This window comes from Cetorhinus maximus, chromosome 4 (assembly GCF_964194155.1).
Source record: "Cetorhinus maximus chromosome 4, sCetMax3.hap1.1, whole genome shotgun sequence".
Taxonomy (NCBI): domain Eukaryota; kingdom Metazoa; phylum Chordata; class Chondrichthyes; order Lamniformes; family Cetorhinidae; genus Cetorhinus; species Cetorhinus maximus.
The window spans coordinates 82447877-82472194 of NC_135882.1; the positions used below are offsets into that span (position 1 = coordinate 82447877).

Genomic DNA, 24318 nt, shown 5'->3' on the forward strand with positions numbered 1-24318 from the left:
ATACTTTGCATCAGTCTCCACAGTAGAAGACACTAATAGCTTTCCAAAAATATTAAATAATCAAGGGGCAAAGGGGGGTGGGGTAGTTAGGAAATAAATACAATAACTAGTCAGAGAAAAAGTACTAGGGAAACTAATGGGGCTAAAGGCCAATAAGTCCCCTGGACCTGATAGGTTGCATCCTAGGATATTAAAGGAAATAGTTACATAAATAGTGGATGCACTGGTAGTAATCTTCCAAGAATCCTTAGATTCTGGAAAAGTCCCACGTTGGAAAACTGCCAATATAACGCCCTTATTCAAAAAGGGAGGGGGACAAAAAACTAACTATAGGTCAGTTAGCTTAACATCTGTCATTGGGAAAATATTAGAATCTATTATAAAGGATGGTATAGCAGAGCATTTAGAAATGCATAATATAATCGAGCAGAGTCAGCCTGGCTTCATGAAGGGGAAATCATGCCTGACAAATTTATTAGAATTCGCTGGGGAGGTAACAAGCGGGATAGATAAAGGGGAACCAGTGGATGTAATATATTTGGATTTCCAAAAGGCATTCGATAAAGGTGCTGCACATAAGGCTACTTAACAAGGTAAAAGCCCATGGTGTTGGGGGTAGTATATTAGCATGGTTAGAGGATTGGCTAACTAGTGGAAGACAGAGTTGGGATAAGGGGGGCATTTTCAGGATGGCAACCTGTGACTAGTGGAGTGCCACAGGGATCACTGCTGGGGCCACAATTATTTACAATAGATATTAATTACTTGGATGAGGGAAGTGAATGTACTATCACCAAGTTTGCAGATGACACAAAAATAAGTGGGAAGGCAAGCGGTGAGGATGACACAAAGTCTACAGAGGGATATAGACAGGTTAAGTGAGTGGGCAAAAACTTGGCAGATGGAATATAACGTGGGAAAATGTGAGGTTATGCACTTTGACAGGAAGAATAGAATAGCTGAATATTATTTAAATGGAGAAAGACTGCAGAAGCCTGCAGCACAGAGGGAGTTAGGGGTCCTTGTGCATGAATCACGAAAAGCTAGCATACAAGTTCAGCAGATTTAGGGAAGGCAAATGGAATGTTGATCTTTATTTCAAAGGGAATGAAGTATAAGAATAGGGAAGTCTTGCTAAAACTATACTAGGCGCTAGTTAGACCACACCTAGAATACTGTGAACAATTTTGGTCCCCTTATCTAAGGAGAGATATACTGGTATTGGAGGCAATCCAAAGAAGGTTCACTAGGTTGATCCTGGGTACGGAGGGATTTTATGAGGAGAGGTTGAACAGGTTGGGCCTGTGTTCATTCGGAGTTTGGAAGAATGGGGTGCAACCTTATTGAAATATATAAGATTCTTAGGGGGCTTGACAGGGTAGATGCTGAAAGGTTGTTTCCTGTTGTGAGGCAGTCTAGGACCAGGGGGCATAATCTCAGAGTAAGGGGTCACCGATTTAAGACAGAGATGAGGGGGAATTTCTTCTCTCAGGAGAGTAGTTAATCCGTAGAATTCTTTACCGTAGAGGGCTGTAGAGGTGGGTCATTAAGTATATTCAAAGCTGAGATAGATTTTTAATCAATAAGGGAATCAAGGATTATGGAGAAAAGGCAGGAAAGTGGAGTTGAGGATTATCAGATCAGCCATGATCTCATTGAATGGTGAAGCAGACTCGATGGGCCGAATAACCTACTTCTGCTCCTATGTCTTATGGTCTAAGTGCCAGGTGGAAATGACATGACACTCTGTTTAGAGAATCTGAGTGAACAAGGCAAGCAATCGTGCATCTCCTTAACCAACCAGATTGAAACATTGTAAAATTTACAGTACAAGACCTGAACAAGAAAATGTAAACTGGAATGGTGAATTCAACATCAAATCAGGTACAGAAAGAGAAATAAAGACAAGGAAATAAAGTTTGAATTCAGAGGAAGAAAAGACGACAGTAAATTTAATATTTCTTTTAAAGCTCCATAAACAATTAAAACCTGGAAAAATGAGGTGTTTCATTTGCAATATTTTAATTGCTGAGCAAGTTGAGAGGCAGTAATTCACACCTATTACCACGTTAAGAAAGTACTTAGACCAAAATGGATAAGCCCCAATTTTCTGCAGCAAGGTATGGATGTTTTTGGTCAAACATCCCATGCCTTAACAATCCAATGCATATAAAAAAGAATTTATTTATTTTCATTTGTTTGGTGATAATCTTAACTTTCAGTTGCCAACTCACCAACCAGTGGGAACAGTATCTTCCCAATTTACTTCATCAAAACTATTTTGAACACCTCTATCAGAACTTCCCTTAACCTTCCTTGCTCTAATGTCCTAGTTTTTTCTAGTCTGTCATAGCCAAAGCCTTTCAACCCTGGTATCTTAGTGAATCTCTTCTAGACTCTCTCAACAGTCTTTATACGCTTCCTGAATAGGGTGTCCAAAACAGAGCACAACATTCTAACTGTGATTTAAAAAGCTACTTCATTCATTTAAGCATTTTAAGTTGCTGGTTTTGTAACTGTGCTTTAGCATAATGATCTAATTGACAGGCATAACAAGAATCACATAAGCTGTATTTTTCAGGCCATAAATAGAGGGGAAGTTAATAGTTTAGCTGAGTGCACACCCCTGGAAAGCTGACAGGTACAGTCAAGGTGGAACATCATCTGGTGCCTCTCAGATTTGTTAATTATTAATCTATTCAATTTGTTGACATAATTTATTAGATGAAGAACTTTACTATTTAACTATATTTATGCATGAACATTATACCAAGTATTACTTTGTAGAATCCCTTTAATAAATATTTTATACTCATTTAGTACACGAGTTGGTACCAAGGGAAACTAAGTGTATGTGGAATGTTTCATTAAAAGTTTCAAAATTAAATTGAAATAAGCAAATAGCTTAACAGGGAGGAGGAAGCAAGAAGCATTATTTGCACTGGATGCAAGGATCATTGTAATAATTTAAAGTAGCTGCTAGGAGGATTTGGGGAGAGATAAAATGTAATGCCAAGGTTTTTAAAAAGTAAGTACCATATACCAGAGTTAAGCAAGAATATCATGTCATCACAACAGCCAAATGCTAGATGGTCCCAAGTAATTTTACAAAAAGAAAAAGGAGCATAGATGCTGAGCCAGGGAGAATTTGAAAAATAACAGAAGGCTAAGACTGGAAAGGTTCATTTTGAAGAAGTTTTAAGAACTATGAAAGACATTGAGGAACTAAGATAAGACCATAAGACATAGGAGCAGAAATTAGGCCATTTGGCCCATCGAGTCTTCTCCGCCATTCAATCATGGCTGATAAGTTTCTCAACCCCATTCTCCCGCCTTCTCCCCGAAACCTTTGATCCCCTTACCAATCAAGAACCTATCTATCTCGATCTTAAATACACTCAATGACCTGGCCTGCACAGCCTTCTGTGGCAATGAATTCCATAGATTCACCTCTCTCTGGCTAAAGAAAGATCTCACAATTATATACTGAACAAAGACCTTTAAAATGGATGAAACTGTCTGTCTGTGACCCCTGAATAAAAGAAGCCACTTGGCAGTTTTAGGAAAACTCTGTGGCTCAGTTCATAGCACCCCCACCTTTGAATCAGAGGGTTGTGGGTTCATGTCCCACTCCCGGAAACCAAGAACTGTGATTGTACTCGAAAGAGTTGCAATCTGTGACTGTTGATAACTCGAAAGAGTTTCAAAGAAAGCTAGGGGAGGTGTCAGCTGTGGCTCAGTTCATAGCACCCTCGCCTTTGAATCAGAGGGTTGTGGGTTCATGTCCCACTCCCGGAAAACCAAGAACTGTGATTGTACTTGAAAGAGTTGCAATCTGTGACCGTTGATAACTCGAAAGAGTTTCAAAGAAAGCTAGGGGTACAACTAAAGTGGTGTAGTGGTAATGTCACTTGACTAGTAATCCTAAGGCTAATACTCTGGGACACAGGTTCAAATCCCACCACAGCAGTTGAATTTAAAAATTCAAAGAAAGCTATACAAAAGCCATCTGCATTTAATATCCCAGGCTGGCCAGAAGGAGATGGATCATCTGCTAAGGCAAAGGCCCGCAACCTTCCTTTCCATTCCTAATGGCTGAGACATTTAAGTCTCTGGAATACAGGCGCATCCTTTGTCAAAGATGGTGGAGGAGTGGGTGTCGTGTGACATAGGCCTTTGGCTTATGGAACAAGTAATATTGCCATGCTTAACTGCAAAGCTCAGTCTGCTATTTACCATCTGACTAGCAGCCTCACAGCAAAGGAGCTCTGCCCAGGTTGAACACCTGGTCCCATCTACACTGCTCTGTTGGAAGTTCTGTGCCATCGACTACAAGATAGGCTGGCAGAGATGAATCAATCTCACCCTTTGAAGTCAACACCACCGGAAAAGAGAATTCTACAACATCGGTTTTCAGCCTGCCAACCTCCGTGAAGGAATACCTCATTGGACTTTGATTCTGGATTCTGGGAACCCATGTGAAACAATATTTATTTTCTCTCTGGTCTCTGTACTGTAAAACCTTCTTTTCTCTATCCCTCTCTTTACGGTCTGAGCATGGAGGTGACGTCGCAACCCTCCTTTTGCAGTTTGAATATGTGCAAATAATCTAACCCTTTGTGTTCATCCTATCTCGATTTTGCTGTGGGGTTATTAATAAAAAATTGGATCACTCCAAAACTGAGGGGGTTAGGAAATAACCCACCACTTATAAAGAGGGAAACAAATCAAAATACCTTTCTATTTTCGAATGGGTAGCGAGAGGAGAACTTTGTGCTGTTTATACAAACATCTCCTCCTGTCTGTAACAGAGGCAGAGAATCCCAGTGAAAAGGGCTAAAACAACTGAAAATTTTGCCACCAATGGTATGGTCAACATATAAAGCAGTTGTCAGTTAGGCCAAAGTCAGAGAAGGATGCAAGGTAGAATGTATAGCTGCAAGATATTGAAAGGATAAAAGGGGTGGGGGAAAGAAATCAATTAAGGTGAATAACTAACGATGCGCACGGAGTGCACATTCAAACTGAGAGGTCTGAGGCTTGTTAGAAATTGGGCCTCGGGTCTAATTTTAATAATTGCAGCAAGCTGCCACAACAAAATTCCCTCTCCAAAGACAGACTGCCACTGGAAATAGGGGTAGGGGATGAGTTAGAAATGTAGACAGGCAATTAAAAGACAAAAAATTTCTTACCTCTTTTTATAGGTTTTGTTCCTCAACTTATTTCTATTTATCTTATTTTTAACTTTACAAATTAGACGCAGTGATAAAATATTACCATTTTCAGTGTTAAATCAGCTGCATCAAGTTGAAAAGCAAGAGTGTTTTTAAATATAAAAAGAAAAGTTCTACCTCAAAGCATCTTTGGTATTTAGATATTTCAAGGTCTCTCACCTTAAACTCAGTTCAAAAAAATGTTTGGAATGGTTTACCAGAAAAAAAGTGGTAGTGGCACTGGAATTCTTCAGGACACAGTTAGATGCACTGACGGAAGAGCCAAGATACTAGAGGGATAAATTTCATTCAGCTGTAAGGCTTTTCTCGTCCCTTAATTTCTTTACATTTCTAAACTGAGATATAGGACAAGGCCAATAGTGACGTCAAAGGTTTTCAAAAACAAGAGAAGCAAAGAAAATCAGATGCAGCAATTAAGTGATGAAGATTGAACAAGGAAGAATTGGTGGATGAAACTGAGAAGTTCTATAGATTTAGGAAAGAATGAGTTAGAACAAGAGGCTGTATGAGACTTTGAGAAAGAAAATGCAAATCATATTGTGAGGGTTCAAAATGTTGAGGTGGTTGGTGGGGGAGAAAAAGGGGAAAGCACATACAACATGCAAGTTTACAGACAATTCTTTTCTACCACTTGACCTATCAGAGGACAAATTTCTTACATGCCAAGGGGTATGACACGTTTCAGGATTGATTCTAAAAACTGGGCTGCTCTACTGTACAGTCCTTTGCCCTCCAGTATTCTCTCAGACCCCCTGCCTTCAATAGATTTTTAAAAATTCATTCATGGGATATGAGTATCGCTGGCAAAGCCAGCATTTGCTGCCCATCCCTAATTTCCCTTGAGAAAGTGGTGAGCTGCCTCTTGAACCACTGCAGTCCACCTGGTGCAGGTACGACCACAGTGCTGTTAGAAGGGAGTTCCAGGTTATTGACAGTGACAGTGAAGGAACAGCAATGTTGTTCCAAGTTATGACGGCGAAGTGGAAAGTTACTGACATCTACTACGAGATAACCAACAAAGTCCCATTTGCCTCCTCCTGTAATTCAAGTCCGTGCCAACAATACCAAGTTATTATGATGTCCTAGCCAACATTCTTCCCTCAAACCAAGAGCAGATTCATTGGGAATTAATTTCATTATTGTTTGTGTTACCTTGCTGTGCACAAATGCTACTGTATTTGCCTAAAATAACAGAGGAAGTTAATTCATTGTTTCTGAGGTGATTTGAGGGACTTCTGAGCAACATAATAATGGATTATACATGTGCAAGCCTGTCTCTGTATTGCACAGATAGCAAAGCAGCAGTTCAATATAGGGATAAGAGCAAATAAACCTTAAAGGCTGCCCTTGCAAATTGACTTATAACCCCTGAAATTGCAATATGATCAATATCAGGGTTCTCCCAACCCATGGCATGAGTAGGCACAAGAATGTACACGTAGGTACTGTTTGAAACAGTGAAGCCTGCAATAATTTAAAGGCTACTGTTTAACATTATTAAATATTATATATACCTGCCAAGAGACTGCTTTGTTCTTGTATAGTCACTATCATGGCAATCTGTTCCCGTAACTTAGCAAGCTCATTTTCCAATACGCTGATTTTTTCCAGTGCTGCATCACTGGCCATTGAAGGAGCTGCAGGTTCCTTTTTACAATTCCTCAAATTTGGTAAGGAAGCTTGCCTGCTGATGGGTCTTACAAAAGATGAAGCCTGATGCTCAGAGATGTCAGCACTTTCAGGACGAATTTCAGATCTGCGAGTACAAAAAACATTTTACTCCAAGAAAAAAAAAAGGCATGCTTAATTGGAATTCTAAAAGGGAACACTTACACAATATATTCCCCATACACTTGGATAGTGATATAGATATTTATTGCTTTATTAGGTTCAATTCTTGGGCAGCACTGTTCAATTATGCATTCAAAAAACCTTCAAATACTGTAGCAAACTTTATGGATATTAAAGGCACTTTCCAGTTTGATAATCCACAATGGAAAGAAAAAAATGTATTTTAAAAATTTACAAAGGATGTGCGAAAGAGTTGTAATCTTTATTATTTTGCCTACTTGAACAATAACTAGAACATTGTTAAATGTTTAAATGCATGTATGACTTTGTGCTTATTTATAATTTGTAAAATAAGTTAATTTTGTACTTTAACCTTAAAGCAAGGTCTGCTGTGATGTTCTATTGCTTTCAAACACTGGAGGAGTTGTACCTTATGAAGGTGCATGATAAACCCAAAACTTGCATTTATACAGCATCTTTAACATAGAAAAAGTCCCAAGGTACTTCACAGGAGCACAGTCAAGGTGATACACAAGGAGAGGCAACTAAAAACATGATCAAAGAGGTAGGTTTTAAGAAGGGCCTTAAAAGTTAGAGATGGAGGCAGTGAGGTTTAAGGAATTCCAGAGCTTTAGGCCTAGATGGCTGAAGCCATGTCCACCAATAGCAGAGCGCTGGGAGCAGAGAATGCAGAAGTCTTGGAGGGTTGTACGGAGAAGGTTGAAGAGATAGGAAAGCCAATGCAATGAAGGGATTTGAACACAAGGATGAGAATTTTAAATCTCGGTCTTTTGTAGATCAGAGACCAAAGCAGGTTAATGAGCACAGCAACAATGGGTGAGGGGGACATTATGCAGGTTAGAACATTAGCAGCAGAGTTTTGGATAGGCTCAAAGTTAAGGAGATAGAGGATGGAAGCTTGACAGGAGAATATTGGAATTGTTGAGTCTGGAGGCATCTGCAATTTTCTTATCCAATTTACATTACTGCTTACATTACCCTACTTATCTTATTTACATTACTATTAAAAGTGCCAGGAATTAGTGTCTGTTAGATCACAAGTTTATATAATAATTGTAAACTTACATGCCATGCATTGTAATTTGAAGAACAATTATTTGATGCTACATTTCTGCGTGTGCTTTATAACCTTATTGATGAAGACTTATGTGAGGCGCAGCAGAGTTCATAACTGGGCTGGATACTGTGTCAGCGACACAAAAACCATTTACAACATATTGCAAGTTTATACGCAATGGAAAAATGATAAAAATTACCTCAACTTGGTAAATAACTCCCCCTGATCACAAACAATCCAACCGACATCAGCCAGGGAAGCAACTGCACCATGTTTTGGCTCGGCAAGACTTTGAGCAGCTTCTCCAAAGCCTTGGAAAATCTATTGGAGAGGATTTAAGACAAGATAATTATTCAGTTCTCACAATCCAAAGAAATACTTCTGAGCACCCTACTTTAAAGCAGAGAGTAAATGTGTAAGAAGAGTTGGGACCAGAATTTACGGTTGAGATAATTTTTGTAGAGCCAAGCTTAAAATATGCAGTCATTTTTAATTACTGAATTGTTGAAGAATTATGTAGTTACTAGACTAGAAGATTCTTTGAAAAATGCACTGTGGAACTACTGTAATTAAACTATTTTCTATACAGAAAATATCCTTCTCTTGGCAGAATTTTACATATCCCAAATAAAGAAAATCAGAGAGGTACTTATTCCTTTAATGTTTGCAAGCAAGAACCTTATGATCATACCTCAACATAGTAATATAATTGCCCTGTTTTTGTAAAGCTCTCAATATTGTTAGCTTCATGTTTGCTTGAAATTGTGGTGTACACCATTCCACCAAAGACATTCTAGGAAGTAATGGCTTGACTGATCATGTGACTTACGCACTGCTCCGCCATTAACCAGCACCGAAAACATGTAGATGTATTTATAATAGCTCATCATTACTAAATTCAATGGCAATCATGCATTTGCTGTTTTCAAAACCAGTCTTCATGCCCTTAAACATAAAAATAATGGCACTGAAGACTTGACAGCTGCATGATTTACACAGTTATGATAATTACAGTTGCGGTGCCCTTTCTGCTTCTGATGCCTTATTTTCCACACACACAGGACACACAAGATCAATCTGAAGAGAATTCCCAGACCCATCATAAATAAAATCACTTTCCATTTGTGTCTGCAGGAGTACTTAACAGCCGGCAAGTTGTCAATTAAAGCACTCTCATTGAGATACATAATTTGGCATTTTTCGATTGCACTAAGTATTAGGGTAACATGATATTGTCTGTGGCTTTATTGCTGTAGGGCTCAGCACTTCTCTATTACCACCATAACAAAGAAATTACACCATTAGATGAATTTGAACTGCACCACACTATATTACATCTTAACCTTTGCTATACTGTATGTACAGGCAGAGCAAACACAATAAGCTGGTTCACATGCAGTATCTACTTTAGGAAACTAATCATGGCCTCAAAGTATGAAAAAAATAAATAGTAGCAGAACTGAGTGCCTTCCTGAACTCTCCATTATCCACCAAAACTTCAGTGCAAGGAACAGGAATGACTGTATATGCGATTTCCCTCCTCATCCCCCCTGCAATCCATGGGTCTTCCACTGAAGTTATGGCAGACGATGGGGAAAAAAAAAACCACTGCGGAAAATCGCCTCAAACGTTCCATAATGTAAATAGCATTAGAGATGATAGAAGAATGATCTATGGAAAGCTATTGACATCACAGTAGAAACTGAGACTAGATGGAGATAAGATACAAAATGGTTTGCAAAAAAAAACCTACTAAGCTGGATAGAAGAGTGGCACAGTTGGTGTGGGATTTATTATTGCTGTTTTGATGGCAAGTACAGAAGCTGAAGAAATGTGTAAATCAAGAGCAACCAAATAAGTAACTTGCAACTACTATCAAACAATAAAAAGCAACCGGGAAACATGGGATATTTAGTTGAGTAGGGAACAACAACGAGGGAGATTTAGAGTCTCCCAGGTAACATGCACGAGCCATAGGCAACCAAAAAGGAAAGTTGGAAGTATTAATGATTTCATAGAAATAATCAATGACTGCTTAGCATTTAAGGTATAAAAGACATATTAGATCCCATATCTGGGTCTATACTCGATGGAGTTTAGAAGGATATGGGGGGATCTGATTGAAACTTACAGAATACTGAAAGGCCTGGATAGTGTGGACGTGGGGAAGATATTTCCATTAGTAGGAGAGACTAGGACCCAAGGGCACAGCCTCAGAGTAAAGGGAAGACCTTTTAGAACAGAGATGAGGAGAAACTTCTTTAGCCAGAGAGTGGTGAATCTATGGAATTCATTGCCACAGAAGGCTGTGGAGGCCAGGTCATTGAGTGTATTTAAGACCAAGATAGATAGGTTCTTGATTGGTAAGGGGATCAAAGGTTTCGGGGAGAAGGCGGGAGAATGGGGTTGAGAAACTTATCAGCCATGATTGAATGGCGGAGAAGACTCGATGGGCCGATTGGCCTAATTTCTGCTCCTATGTCTTATGGTCTTATATTAAATGTAGAATCCCTTAGGTCCCCAGAAGTGAAAGTAGGTGAAGAGTTAAGGTTCAGACGATCACAGTAAGGCTGTATCATTAAAAAAGATGTATAGGATTTCAAAGTAAATGGCAGGTCCATGAGAAGTATTCTATTTCTCGATCCATTTACGAGTGGGAACAGTTTCTTCCTATCTATTCTGTCCGGAGCCATCATGATTTTGAAAACTTCTGTTAAGTCTCCTCTTAGCCTTCTCCTCTCCAAGGAAAACAGTCCCAATTTCTCCAATCTTTTCTCATTACTGAAGTGTATCATCCCTGGAACTATTCTCATAAACTTCTTCTGCACTGTCTCCAATGCGTTCACATCCTTCCTATAGTTTGGCGCCCAGAACTGTACACAATACTCCAGCTGAGGTCTAACCAGTATCTTATATAAGTTCATCAAAACCTCCCTGTTCTTATATTCTATGCCCCTATTAATGAAGTCTAGAGTGCTGTATGCTTTAGAAACAGCTCTCTCTGCCTGTCCTGCTACATTTAATGATTTATGTACATATACACCCAGGTCTCTCTGCTCCTGCACAGCTTTTAGAACAGTTATCTTTATTTTATACAGTCTTTCCATGTTCTTTGTACCAAAATGCATCACCTCACACTTCTCCACATTGAACTTCATCTGCCACCTACCTGCCCACTCCACCAATATGTCAATGCCCTTTTGAAGTTCTACACAATCCTCCTCACTATTCTCCCAAGTTTTGTGTCGTCCACAAACTTTGAAATTGTCCCCTGCACAACAAGATCTAGATCAATTATATATTTTATATATATATCCGGAAAAGCTAGGGTCCCAATACTGACTCCTGAGGAACTCCAACACAAACCCTACTCCAGCCCGAAAAATACCCATTATTCCCTGTTTCCTATCCCTCAGCCAATTTTGTATCCACGTTGCCACTGTCCCTTTTATTGCATGACCTATAACTTTCCTCAAGTTTGTTGTGTGGCACTGTATCGAACGCCTTTTGGAAATTCATATACGCATCATCAACGGCCTTTCCCTCATCAACCATCTGTTACCTCTTCAAAAAACTCCAGCAAGTCAGACAGACATGACTTTCCTTTAAGAAATCCATGCTAACTCTTCCGAATCAATCCACATTTTTCCATGTGATTATTATTCTATCCTGAATAATTGTTTCTAGAAGTTTCCCCACCACCTAAGTTAAATTGACTGGTCTGTAACTGCAGAGCAGGTCTTTACAACTTTTTTTTGAACAAAGGTGTAATGTTTGCAATTCTCCATTCCTCCGGCGCGCGCGCACCACCCCCCCGCCGATTCCAGGGAACATTGAAAGATTATTGCCAGTGTCTCTGCAATTTCCATTCTCACTTTCTTAATATTCTTGGATGTATCTCATCTGGCCCCAGTGCCTTATCAGCTTTTAAGTACTGGCAGCTTATTCAATACCTCCTCATCAATTTCAAACCCTTCTAGTAACAGAGTTTCCTCCTCTGTGAAAGACATCATCCAGAATTTTTCATACAACACTCTTCAGAAATTATGACAACTACAAATGCCACAGGTTCTTCCTGTGGGTTACTCGTCAGCTGAGAGAACTACTCAGAGGGAACAATTTACACTACTCCTGATGGCCTTTGATTCTTTCTCCACATCATCCACAGATATGGGGTCAACTTCCACATGCACATGTGCACCAACTCACCATGTCCCTCAACTGCCTCTGCACTATTTGTCTGCTTTAGTATCCAGTCCTGGACAAGTTGCAACAACCGCTGAGAAGGCCAAAGTCATAGCATTTGGGCCCCCACAATAACTGTGTGCTACTTTGTCCTGTAACACTGGATACATCCCACTCCCAAGCTACTGCCTCAGAGTGAACCAGAATGTTTGTAACCCTGGTGCCGTATTTGACCCTGAGCTGGGTTTGAGACCCAACATCCTCTCTATCACTATGACTTACTACTTCCACAATATCCCTCACTTCTACCCATACCTCAACCTCCCTGTTACTGAAACACACATACATGTCTTGGTTACCCTCAGATTCAGTTATTCCAGTGTTCTCCTTATTGGCCTCCCTTCTTCCAGCCTTCATAAACTGCCCAAAACTTAGCTTCATATACCCTGCCCCACTCACCATTCCCTTGATTTCAGCCATTTGCATTTCCCCACTCCCTTCCACCTCATCATTGATAACCAGGCTTTGAGTTGCCTGAAACCTACCCACAGGATTTAATTCCCTGGTTCTCTCCACTCCTTTAACCACTTCCCTAAAATCCATCTCTTTGGTCAATATTTAGGCCACCTCTCACTCTATTTTTTCATAGGATGTCGGCGTAGCTGCCTAGGCCAGTATTTATTGCCCATCCTTAATTAAGAGTCAACCGCATTGCTCTCCCTTCATATCTCAATGCGCATCATCTCATTCAATTAATTATCTTGGATTTTTAAAATATATTAAAAGCACTATATAAAGGAAAGTTGTGCTGCATTTTTATTTTTGTAGCTCTCAATGACAGTGTTTATAAACTCCCTCCACCACTTTGGGCATCACTGCAGAAGTTTCTCAGGGCTGTGTCCTAGGCCCAACCATCTTCAACTGCTTCAATGACCTTTCCCCCATTATAAAGTCAGAAGTGGGGATGCTGGCTGATGATTAGTTCTCAGTTCCATTCACAACTCCTTTCGAGGAAGCAGTTGGTGCCTACATGAAGCAAGACCTGGACAACATCCTACCTTGGGTAGGTAAGTGGCATGGAAGTTAAAGTGCCAGGCAATGGCCATCACCATTGAGTCTAACTACCTCCCCATGACATTCAATGACATTACCATGGTTGAATCCCCCACTCACAGCACCCTTTGGGGCAGGGAGTCACCACTGACCAGAAATGTAACTGGAAAGAACATGTAAATACTGTGGCTGCAAGAGCAGATCAGAGGCTAGGTAGTGACTCCAGAGCCTTTCCACCGTCTACAAGGTAGAAGTCAGGAGTGTGATGAAATACTCCACATTTACCAACAACATTGAAGAAGCTCACTACCATTCAGGACAAGAAAAAAAAACTTGATTTGGCAACCCAGCCAAAATGAACATTCACTCCCTCCACGACAGGTGCAGTGTGGTTGAAATGTGTACCAACTATAAGTAGCACTGCAGCAACTTGCCAAGGGTTCTTTCAACAGCGCCTTATAAACCTACAACTTCTACCATCTAAGAGCAGCAGTTGTCTGGGAACACCACCATCTCCAAATCACAGAGCAAGTTTTGGAAATATATTGCTGTTTCTCCACCACCTTCTCAAGTACAATTAGCAAAGGGTAATAAACACTGACCTTGCCAGTGACATCCCGTGAATGAATGAAAATTGCAACTTTGTAAACTAGAAAGAGAAATGTTAGTCCCTTAAAGATAAGCCCAAGGGGCTAAAATCTGACAGCTCCCCAGGACATGATGGCTTACACCCTAGAGTTCTAAAGGAGGTAGCTGAAGAGATAATGAATCTGCTGGCTATGATTTTCCAAAATTCTCAATATTCTGGAATGGTCCAAGCAGAATAGGTTAACAAATGTAACACCGATATTCAAGGGAGGAGGGAGAGAGAAAATAGTGAACTACAAGCCAGTTAGTCTGACATGAATTGTTGGGAAAGTGCTGAAATCTATTATTAAGGAAGTCTTTACAATGCATTTAGAAAATAATAGTATTATTAGAGGGAAATGGAAGCATGTGAACAAGATGGTGTGTTGCAATGGTAAGCGACAGGAAGGTCTGGGTCATGCTTGTGGACTGAGCGAAGGCGCTCCCTAAACGGTCACCCAGTCTGTGTTTAGTTGCCCCAACATAGAGACGACTTCATTGGGAGCAGTGAATACAGTAGACCAAATTGAAGGTGGTGTAAGTGCAGTGCTGCTTCACCTGAAAGGAGTGTTTGGTGCCTTGGACGGTGAGGCGGGAGGAGGTAAAGGGGCAGGTGTTGCACCTTTTACAATTCCATGGTTTGCATGAGAAGGTGCGTGGCAAAGGGATGAGGAGCTGGGAGTGATGGAGGAGTGGACCAGGGTGTCACAGAGGGAATGGTCCCTATGGAATGCTGTCTGGAAAAGGAGACAGAGAGGTTAAAGAAAGGAAAGGAAGGGAAGTGTCGGAGATGGACCATGTGAAGGAAGGAGAGAGAGGGGTGGAAATTGGAAGCAAAATCGATCATTTTTTCCAGATACAGCACATTTCAACACACCATCTTGCTTGCATGCCCACATATCGATCCTTAGCCCGCTGCAATGTTCCAGTGAAGCCCAATGCAAGCTGGAGGAACAGCACCTCATCTTCCAATGGGGCACTTTACAGCCTTCTGGACTTATCAGGGAATTCAACAACTTCAGACCATGAACTTTCTCCTCCATCTTTACCCTTTTAAAATCCAATTTTAATTTCTTTTTATTTATTCATTTTACTATTTTTTTAAATTTTATTTATTTTTTATCCTTTTCCTCAACCCCCCCACATAGAAACAAGTGACGGATGGTCCTACGTTGTGCTTTCGGAGCACTGATCTTTGTTCTGCTATTAACACGTTCTGCTAGCTTAGCTTTATGCCACTATCCCCACCTTCTTTAGTCTTAAACACTACCCATTGAGGCTCCCTTTGTCTTGTGTCCATAACATCTTTGTCAATATCAAGCTGTCACCTATCCCTGACCTTCTATCTTGCTCCAGCCCCTCCTAAAATGCATTTCTACTTCTCTTTAGCTCTGAGTCATATGGACTTGAAACGTTAACTGTTTCTCTCTCCACAGATGCTGCCAGGCCTGAGTTTTTCCAGCATTTTCTGTTTTTAAATAGTATGATGAGAACAAGTCAACACAGTTGCACAAAAGGGAAATAGTGTTTCACAAATTTTAGAGTTTTTGGAGGGTGTAGTTAGTAAGGCAGATAGAGGGGAACCAGTAGATGTAGTATACTTGGATTTTCAAAAGGCACTTGATAAGGTGCCACACCTTATGTAAGGACTCAGTAATTTACAGCACAAAAGGAAGCCATTTGATCTATCAAGTCCATGCTAAAGTTGGGGGTAATATATTAGCATGGATAGAGGATTAGTTAATGGACAGGAAGAACAGAGTAGGGATAAAGGGAGCATTTTCAAGTTGGCAGGCTGTGACTAGTGGAGTGCTGCAAGGATCAGTGCTGCAGCCTCAGCTACTTAATCTGTATCAATCAATGATTTAGACGAAGAGACAAAGGATAATGCCAAGGTTGCTGATGATACAAGCTAGGAATGCAAACTGAGGACACAAAGGCTGCAAAAATATATAGGCAGGTTAAGTGAGAGGGCAACAAGGTGGCAAATTGAGTATAATGTGGGGAAGTGCAAGGTTATTCACTTTGGTTGCAAGAACAGAAAAGCAGGATTTTTTTTTTTTAAAAAAGGCACGAAACTTGTAAATGTTGATGTTCAGAAACTAGGGTGTACAATGTTAGCATGCAGATGTAGCAAGCAATTAGGAAGGCAAGTGGCATGTTGGCCTTTACTGCAAGGGGATTGGAATAAGCATTAAACAAGTATAACGATGTCTTACTACAATTGTACAGGGCTTCGGTGAGATCACACCTAGAATGCGGTGTACAGGTTTGGTCTCCATTTTTAAGGAAGGATATACTTGCCCTGGAGGCAGTACAGCAAAAGGTTCACTGGGTTGGTCCTGGGATGGGAGGGTTGTCTAACAATGAGAGGCTGAGTAAATAGGGCCTATATTCTCTGGAGTTTAGAAGAATGAGAGGTGATTGTGTAGTATTCACAATGAAGTTAATTTCAATTAGTTTGAGAAAATAAACCTAGTTTTGCAGTTTAAGGTTGAATAGTGTTGTACTTCATATATTTGAGTAAAACAGCAATTTTTCTCTCTTCGATATGCCAATGACACTTAACAGCTGTGACCGATAAAACAGATTGATAAACAATGTCCAGACCTCTACTTATACCCACTCCAAATCTAACTCGATTTGAGGTACTTAAGTACAGTGAAGGATAAGCTCGGTTTCCCCTTATATTTGAGGTGTCAGCTGTGGCTCAGTTCATAGCACCCTCGCCTTTGAATCAGAGGGTTGTGGGTTCATGTCCCACTCCCGGAAACCAAGAACTGTGATTGTACTCGAAAGAGTTGCAATCTGTGACTGTTGATAACTCGAAAGAGTTTCCCCTTATATTTGAGGTGTCAGCTGTGGCTCAGTTCATAGCACCCTCGCCTTTGAATCAGAGGGTTGTGGGTTCATGTCCCACTCCCGGAAACCAAGAACTGTGATTGTACTCGAAAGAGTTGCAATCTGTGACTGTTGATAACTCGAAAGAGTTTCCCCTTATATTTTCAGTCCCTGACAGAGACAAAAGGAATCTCATCAAATCTACATCCTTAATACAGTACTGTGACTCAGTTCCCTGGGGTTCCATCATGAAACACTGCCTAGCGATGCGATTTTGTGAGGTCAATCTCTTAAAAATTTTGTGCTTACTCTCAACAATCCAAATATTCAAGCTGAACCCTATATTACAGAGTTACAATTATGTTCCAAGTAACAGATGATCAAGCACAATTTTGCATGCAACTTCAAGACAATATCTTTTGTAAACAATCATAGGCCACTGACCTGCAGCAGGAAGACTGCACAATCCAATAGGAATGTGAACAGAGCTATCAGAAAGAGACAATAAAGAGGAAAAAATGCTTGCAAGAGTAGAAAATAATCACAGTTGACATTCAGATATTTCTGAAGAGTTGTACCAGGTTATTGATAAACATTTTACAATAGTAAATATATTGGCTTAGAAAATTTCAAACTAAAGTATAGAGTGTAAAAAATGAAAGGCCTGAAGATGCATGCCAATGCTTAGCACTGCCTTAAAGTGATCCTAGGTTGAAGGCCTATAATATGGCTTACTCTTGGTGATTAGTTAACTATGAATCAAATGGTAGAAATCAACTATGAATCAAATGGTAGAAATCAACTATGAATCAAATGGTAGAAATCAACTATGAATCAAATGGTAGAAATCAACTATGAATCAAATGGTAGAAATCAACTATGAATCAAATGGTAGAAATTAACTATGAATCAAATGGTAGAAATTAACTATGAATCAAATGGTAGAAATTAACTATGAATCAAATGGTAGAAATTAAGTAAAAAAATCACAATCAACTAAATACCATTTTTTCTTAAACATTAAGGACCTTAACTGTAAGAACATTCTTAACAGTTTATAGTAGAGTTTATTCTGAAAATCAAATCAATGGTTACCAGACAAATATCAGCTTTCAAATGTTTTTAAAAATGTATTCACCAAAATTATTCACAGTAATGCAATGTGTTATATTTTGGATCAAAACTGCTCGCACTAGAAAATAAAGCAATCTCACTTAAGTCAATTGTAGCAGAAAAGCAAATTTAGCAGTTTCCAATAGCTTAACTGGAAAGATACCGATTTCTTCTGTCGCAATGGTTGTTTGAAATTCAAGAGTGAAGGTGTTTACAAAATTTGTCCATCTGACTTTGTGACACCAAACAGAACACAAACCTCAATTAATATTCAATTATTTTGCTAGCATTATCAAGCAGAAGAGTCTTGAGACCACAAGTCTAAAAAATCCTTATTATAAATGGTGCTAGGCGTAGAGCCAATCTAGTTGTAAGGAAACATGTACAGCTTACTTGGTGTCATACAGAATCTATTGCACCTTTGAGTGCTAAACAGTCAGTACTTCTCAAACTCCACTGGTTGAAGGCCCTCTTTACAAAAGGGATTAGTAATCAATGACCTTTCCCAATCTAAATTATACCATATTCTACTGATATAAAACTGCTACAATGCTTTTAAGTAAATGCCTGTTTTCTTACAGATACAAGTGAGATGCGTATGCCTGCTCCCAATCACATGGAGAATCATGAGTACAAACCAGCTAACATCGCATTCTGCCACTATCACAATACAAACATGTTTTAAAAAATCTTCACCTTTCTCATTTATCTTTACATTAGCCATCAGTTCTCTATTTACACCATGAGGTAACTAATAAACATTCAATGGTTTGTCTTACCTGAAAATGAACTCTTGGACATGGTTTAAGAGGCAGGCTAGAGCCTATTCTCCGAATAATACTACGAGACGAGCCATAAGGTTTGTTTGACCAAAAGGGCTGCAACTGGAAGCAATTTTTAGAGAATTGAACTCATGAAAAGTTAACTTTCAGCTCCACATGAATATTCAAATTACTGACAAATCAAATTGTAGAGAGATTATCTGCATGATTTAAGACCATACGATTACCAACAAGTCCAAGAACAACAAATGCAGTGACTGACAATCTGATGTGTTCCTTATTGCCCAATACCCGGATCCTTTGTGTTCAGAACTGTGGGTATAAATTTTGTTCACTTATGCAATCCTAGGGGGAAGTTTATATTTTGTTAGTTCAAAATACAACAATCAAGAAGAGAGAAGTATTTAACTTACTGAATCCATGTCCACTCCAGCATATCCCAACATCATCCTAATCATCTGAATAAGGAATAGAAACATTAAATCTGCACCACAGCTTTGCAATCCACATTAATTAGGAGTCTGGAAGCTTTATGCAGTCCCATCGTTCAACTGAAGGAAAGATTTAATATAATCAGACAGCCACATACAAACATAGATATACTTTAAAAACAAAATCACGAGACACATTCTTCACCATTTTATTTTCAACCAATAAAACAGTTCAGCTTGTAACAAAAAGCTATTACACAATATGAGCCAAAAGCTGTTGAGCAAAAAAGTCAGATGGTGTATTTACATTACTACTGTAGCATCAATGCAAAATGGTATTGCTTTGGGCCTTCACACCCAATTAAGAAAATAGAAGCTGAAACTGCTTCAGTGGTGCTCAAGTTTACTTTTTAAGTAACGATCGTCCATTTGTGGAGTTAGAGAATTGGCATTATATACTCAGTACATTAAAACAAAATGAGGTAGTGATGCTCATTATGAAGCCATCCTATAGAAGCATTTAACGGTCACAAAATTTGCTCTATAACATTCTAAACTTTTTAATTTGAATTTGCGCACATTATGGCTTATTAAAATTTAAAACTCAAATTTTTCAACTTCTACTGCCTATTTCATGCATTTGTTCCTTTTTTAACACTTAAATGTTCAGAACGACACCAGGTCTAGCTTAAGATACACAGGTAAATGTCATAGTTAGGGCTGGCTACAGTTGCTCTGTGATGATTTGTTAACAGAATGTGTCGATCACCCCAGAATGCAAAGAACTAAGCAATATCATACAGAATGAACCTTGAGTTGTGCAATCTAAACAAAAAGGGCCAGTTGCCTGAACAACCAGCCACAAACCAGCATTCAAGTTCTTCTGGCCATATTCAATTCAGAAGGTTATGTTACACATTGGAGCCTTAATTAAGTTGTTTTAGTATACAATATAACTATTAATTTCCCCTCAAAGTAACCAGTAACAGAAAAATTAAACAAAAATTGACATGAAACTCAAATGAATATACAGGTGCTGTTAAGAGAATTCTTAAATTTTGGAAACAGATTTGCCTGATCATGCAATACACACCACCATTAAACTATAACATCATTTTAATTAGGCAAATGAGAAGGGAGTGGGGGTTGGCAGAGAAAATCACTGATCAACTCAATCTAACTATGTGCCTCCAGGCAACAGGAGTTTCAAGCTTACATGGATAATTCCATTATAATACATAATTGGCTGATTGAAAAACCATAATGCTGAATGGTGATGACAATACAAATAAAACAAGTAATTATAAATCATGACAATTATAGACAAATAAATAAAATTAAAAGTATAAAATAATAAAAGGATTGCATAAATAAGATTATTTCAACATACACACAATTACAGTACATTGCAAAATGCATACCTACTTAATTTACAGAATAGAAGTGAAAGGTTGACTGCACTCTGTACTTTGTATCAAGATCATTTTTGTCCATGGATCATTTTTGTCAGGTTGAGTTCATTAAATTATCAATCATTATTTATGTGTTTTATAAAGCAGGGGACTGTGCTGTCTCAGTCTATTTATTCTATATCTTATTTGTAGAATGGTGTCTTTTCTCCTTAATTCCATCACTCATTTACTTTTTTTTTGAGGGGGAGAGAGTGGTCCAAGAGATTTCTAGCCAAATCCAGGCAGAACTTCTTCCATCTTTCAATAAAGGAACCACATACAGTATTCAGTTGTTAACTTGTGTCTGAGTAGCTTTGTTATGCGTTACCTGTTTCAGTGTTCTTTTCTGAATGTTTTCGAACTTGTTCACAAGTGAATATCGTTTTTTTAAAAAAATATGTGGAGGCATCAGTGCACTCATTAAAAATCTTCAGACTAAGAATAATACACTGCCCAACATCCAAGATACTTGCAACAATGATAACGCTTACTAAATACGACCATCACGCTCGTTTCATCAAACGTTGCATAAGCAAATACCTAGATGTGAATGTGTCGGCATACAGTAATGTTTATTCAACACAATCAGGAGTCCAAATTCAATTTTCGAAAAGCCATTTTGTATACAGAACAATTCGATAACTTTGTACACACGTGGGTCCCCCTGCATTCCCAAATAATATGATTAATCTGTTAACCAGTAATGACCACATTACACTCACCCGGGTCGGTCCAGTTACAAAAAGAAAAGACAACGCACAGAAACAACACATTCTTCCTTTCCCACCACCAAGAACCAACTGTGCAAAAGAAATGGCTTTAAAAGATTGAATGAAGCATCGGGTCAGACTAATAGCTGAAGCAGCCAGCCTGGAGACAGGGCGAAGGTAATGCCCTCCCCTGGCTCGAGTTCTGTCCCAGGGAGACAGAGTTAGCAGCAGTAGCCCTCCCTCAGTAAACAGGATTCGCTCTCCCTGGTCAATGGCAGCACTCTCTGTAAAAGGTTTGACTATAAAACCCCGAGTCCTGCCCTCCCCTGGGCGGGGTTCTGCCCCGGGTAATGCCCTCTCACCTCAATCCTTCACTGGCTCGAGCTCCTTACCAACCGACACTGAAGTAGCGCGAGACAGTCACTTCCGGCAGGTACCCAGTCAGCCACGGCCCTAACCGTCCATTCAACCTTTCAACCGGAATTGGATGTGTTTAATACAATTAAAATACTCTTTATGGTAAGTGTTCAAAATTAATACATCTTATGTTCAAATAATTCCCATTTATTTAAAAAGAAATCTGCAGAGTGGAATAATAATACGACAATAACACAATGCCGGATAGGCTATCCCTTCAGGAGCTGCTTGAGCCAATGAGATGCCCGGAATTGAGTGAGTGTAGTGTGCAGGGCCGGGTTGGTTCAAAGCCATTCGGAGCTGCGGAGAGAACGGCATTGTTAATGCTTTATTGAGTTGGTGTACCCGTTCAAACGGAGGGGATTTGTTGGTAGCATTGACGAGTGATCGAAGGAGTAGTAAACGTAAACTATAACCGAAGAGCCAAACAAGTGTCGGGTGTTAAGGTACGTTGAGGCCCGTGGCCGCTGGAGGTTAAATGGGATGAACGGGGAGTTCTGCAATGAGACGGCTGCGGGCGGAGGGCTGTATCCTGAATATGAAACATTATCAGGCTTAACTCTTCAGCCCACGCGTTACGTTAGTGTTTACACCTGATTTAAATTGCGTTATATTTCAGACTTCTGACTAAAGAATATTTCTGGAAGTTGGATCCTTAAAATATCCGGTGAAAATGCACGATAAACGTTCGCAGAGTTTGGTGTCTCTTCATTAGGTCTTGATTAAATGGTATTTTTCGCTGTATATTGATAGACATGTTTGATAGAGCATACTTTTTTGTTTTTGTTTGTAGTTTCACCATGTGTTGAGTTTGGTGTTGCATAATTTTAATTCTTAGCCTTTGATTCATAATTAATTAATTAACATATATCCGATTTTATGTTACATGGGATTCCAGGACGTTTGCTGGTATAGCCATTTTTTATGAACCCCAGTGACCTTGGATATGACCATAGAATGATATGACAACTACTTGCGTTTATATACTGCTTTTAACCTAGTAAAACATCCCAAGAAGCATCCCAGGATCCATAATCAAACATAATTTGACATCCAGCCACATAAGGGGGTATTTAGATAGTTGACCAAAATCTTGGCTAAAGAAGTAACTTCTAAGGATTGTCGGCAAGGAGAAGAGAGAGTGATGATATTTAGGGAGGAAATTCTAGAACTTGGGCCGAAGCAGTTAAAGGGTTGGCTGCCAATGTTGAAGCAAAGTGGAGTTGTGCAAGAGGCCAAAATTGGAGGAATGCTGCTATCTCAGTTTTATTGTTGGAGGAGGTTACACAGCTAGGCTGATGTGAGACCATGGAGGGATTTCAAATAATCGTGAGAACATTACATCACAGAAGGAGGCCTATCAGCTATCCAATGGGTCTCACTCCATTTCACAGTATATGCCCTTGATTTGTGATGCTTCAACTCTGATTTTCTTCAAACATGTGATCAGTTGGGCTGCCTAATGGCTTTTTTTCAATCTTGGTGTTTTCTTGCAGTATCAATCTTATTGCTTTACCCTCGGTTTAATACTTTACAGGTTAAGTGCATGGTAGTTGAATTTTCTTATCTGATATTGCAAATAACATTTATTTGAAAGTATATAATGTCATGAAAAACTGCCTCATCAGCCAGAGTATTGCCTACAATAATGGCTTAAGTATGAATTTAACTGGCTACGCAAGGGATTTAAGTAAGACAAGATCTGTCAAATCTGACTAAATATATTTAACTTGTTAATGGTTTAATGCATACCTATTTTACTTCTACAGTGCATTATTGAGAAAATTGCTTAAAACATATGGCATAGTGGATGGTGGCACAATGAGTGGGGAGCCTGATGCATTAGCAGTAGTAAACCAGCTGCAAGATTTAGCATCTGACCCCTTAAACAGGCGAGCGATTGTTCAGGATCAGGGATGTCTGCCTGGGTTGATCCTGTTCCTAGACCACTCAAATCCTCAAGTTGTTTACTCTGCATTATTGGTAAGTTAACTTATCTGCTCAATGTATTGCAATTTTCAAAATTAATTACTGATGGAAGATAAGCATCTACCCAAAATTCTTGCATTTAGTACCTTAACAGCTATTTATAATTGATTCACAACCTTTGTTAATTAAGAGCTTCATTAGCACAAGAGAGCAAAAATCAAACAGGATTGTTGGGTTTGTCACTTTTCTAACTCATTTCAGAGTGATGCAGCTTATAGCTGGGTTTTAGTAAATATCATCTATCTTGTATACTGCAAAAATTAGCAAATGTAACAAAATTGAGACATGTTGTCGAAGGATTTCATCTTGCACTCATCAGGACGGACACAAGAATGCCAAATTACAAACGATCACAGCAATTTATACTACAGGAGAAAAGAATTGTTTGGCAAGTCAACCCTGGCCAAGACGTTGCCATGTAGAAAGCAACGGGGAAACTATAGGCTCCACAAGCTCCTGGGTAATTCGAAGAAGGTGCAAGGCTTGAACATGTTCCATTTGCTTGCACAGAATGGGCCTCTGCATATGTCACTTCTGGCAAGAGTAAATGAGCCAAGTTACAAGCTTAACTGATTATCTTAAATTGGTTGTTAGTGTAGTTATTAATGTACTCTGG

General features: G+C 39.3%; 2 protein-coding genes across 7 annotated transcripts in view; one reads left to right on the plus strand and one right to left on the minus strand.

Annotated features, from left to right (window-relative positions):
• The window catches only part of mtfr1 (mitochondrial fission regulator 1), a 39035-nt gene extending 17287 nt beyond the window's left edge, over nucleotides 1-21748 (minus strand). Inside the window, exons 1-6 of one of the 6 annotated variants that reach the window (XM_078540421.1) lie at nucleotides 21309-21599; nucleotides 19118-19255; nucleotides 18702-18806; nucleotides 17254-17297; nucleotides 8303-8424; nucleotides 6749-6990 (exon numbers count right to left, since the gene is read on the minus strand). In XM_078540421.1, the coding sequence (XP_078396547.1) occupies nucleotides 6749-6990; nucleotides 8303-8424; nucleotides 17254-17297; nucleotides 18702-18723 (430 nt within the window). In that variant the 5' untranslated portion in view covers nucleotides 18724-18806; nucleotides 19118-19255; nucleotides 21309-21599. Of the gene's footprint in view, nucleotides 1-6748; nucleotides 6991-8302; nucleotides 8425-17253; nucleotides 17298-18701; nucleotides 18807-19117; nucleotides 19256-21308; nucleotides 21600-21658 lie in introns of those variants that run through there. The other 5 variants (XM_078540420.1, XM_078540418.1, XM_078540419.1 and 2 more) reach the window with 5 other exon arrangements.
• A 208-nt stretch (nucleotides 21749-21956) lies between these two features.
• Nucleotides 21957-24318, plus strand: part of armc1 (armadillo repeat containing 1) — a 33100-nt gene continuing 30738 nt past the window's right edge. The window contains exons 1-2 of the mRNA XM_078540425.1: nucleotides 21957-22159; nucleotides 23483-23696. Coding sequence (XP_078396551.1) covers nucleotides 23535-23696 — 162 coding nt within the window. The 5' untranslated portion in view covers nucleotides 21957-22159; nucleotides 23483-23534. The remainder of the gene's footprint in view (nucleotides 22160-23482; nucleotides 23697-24318) is intronic.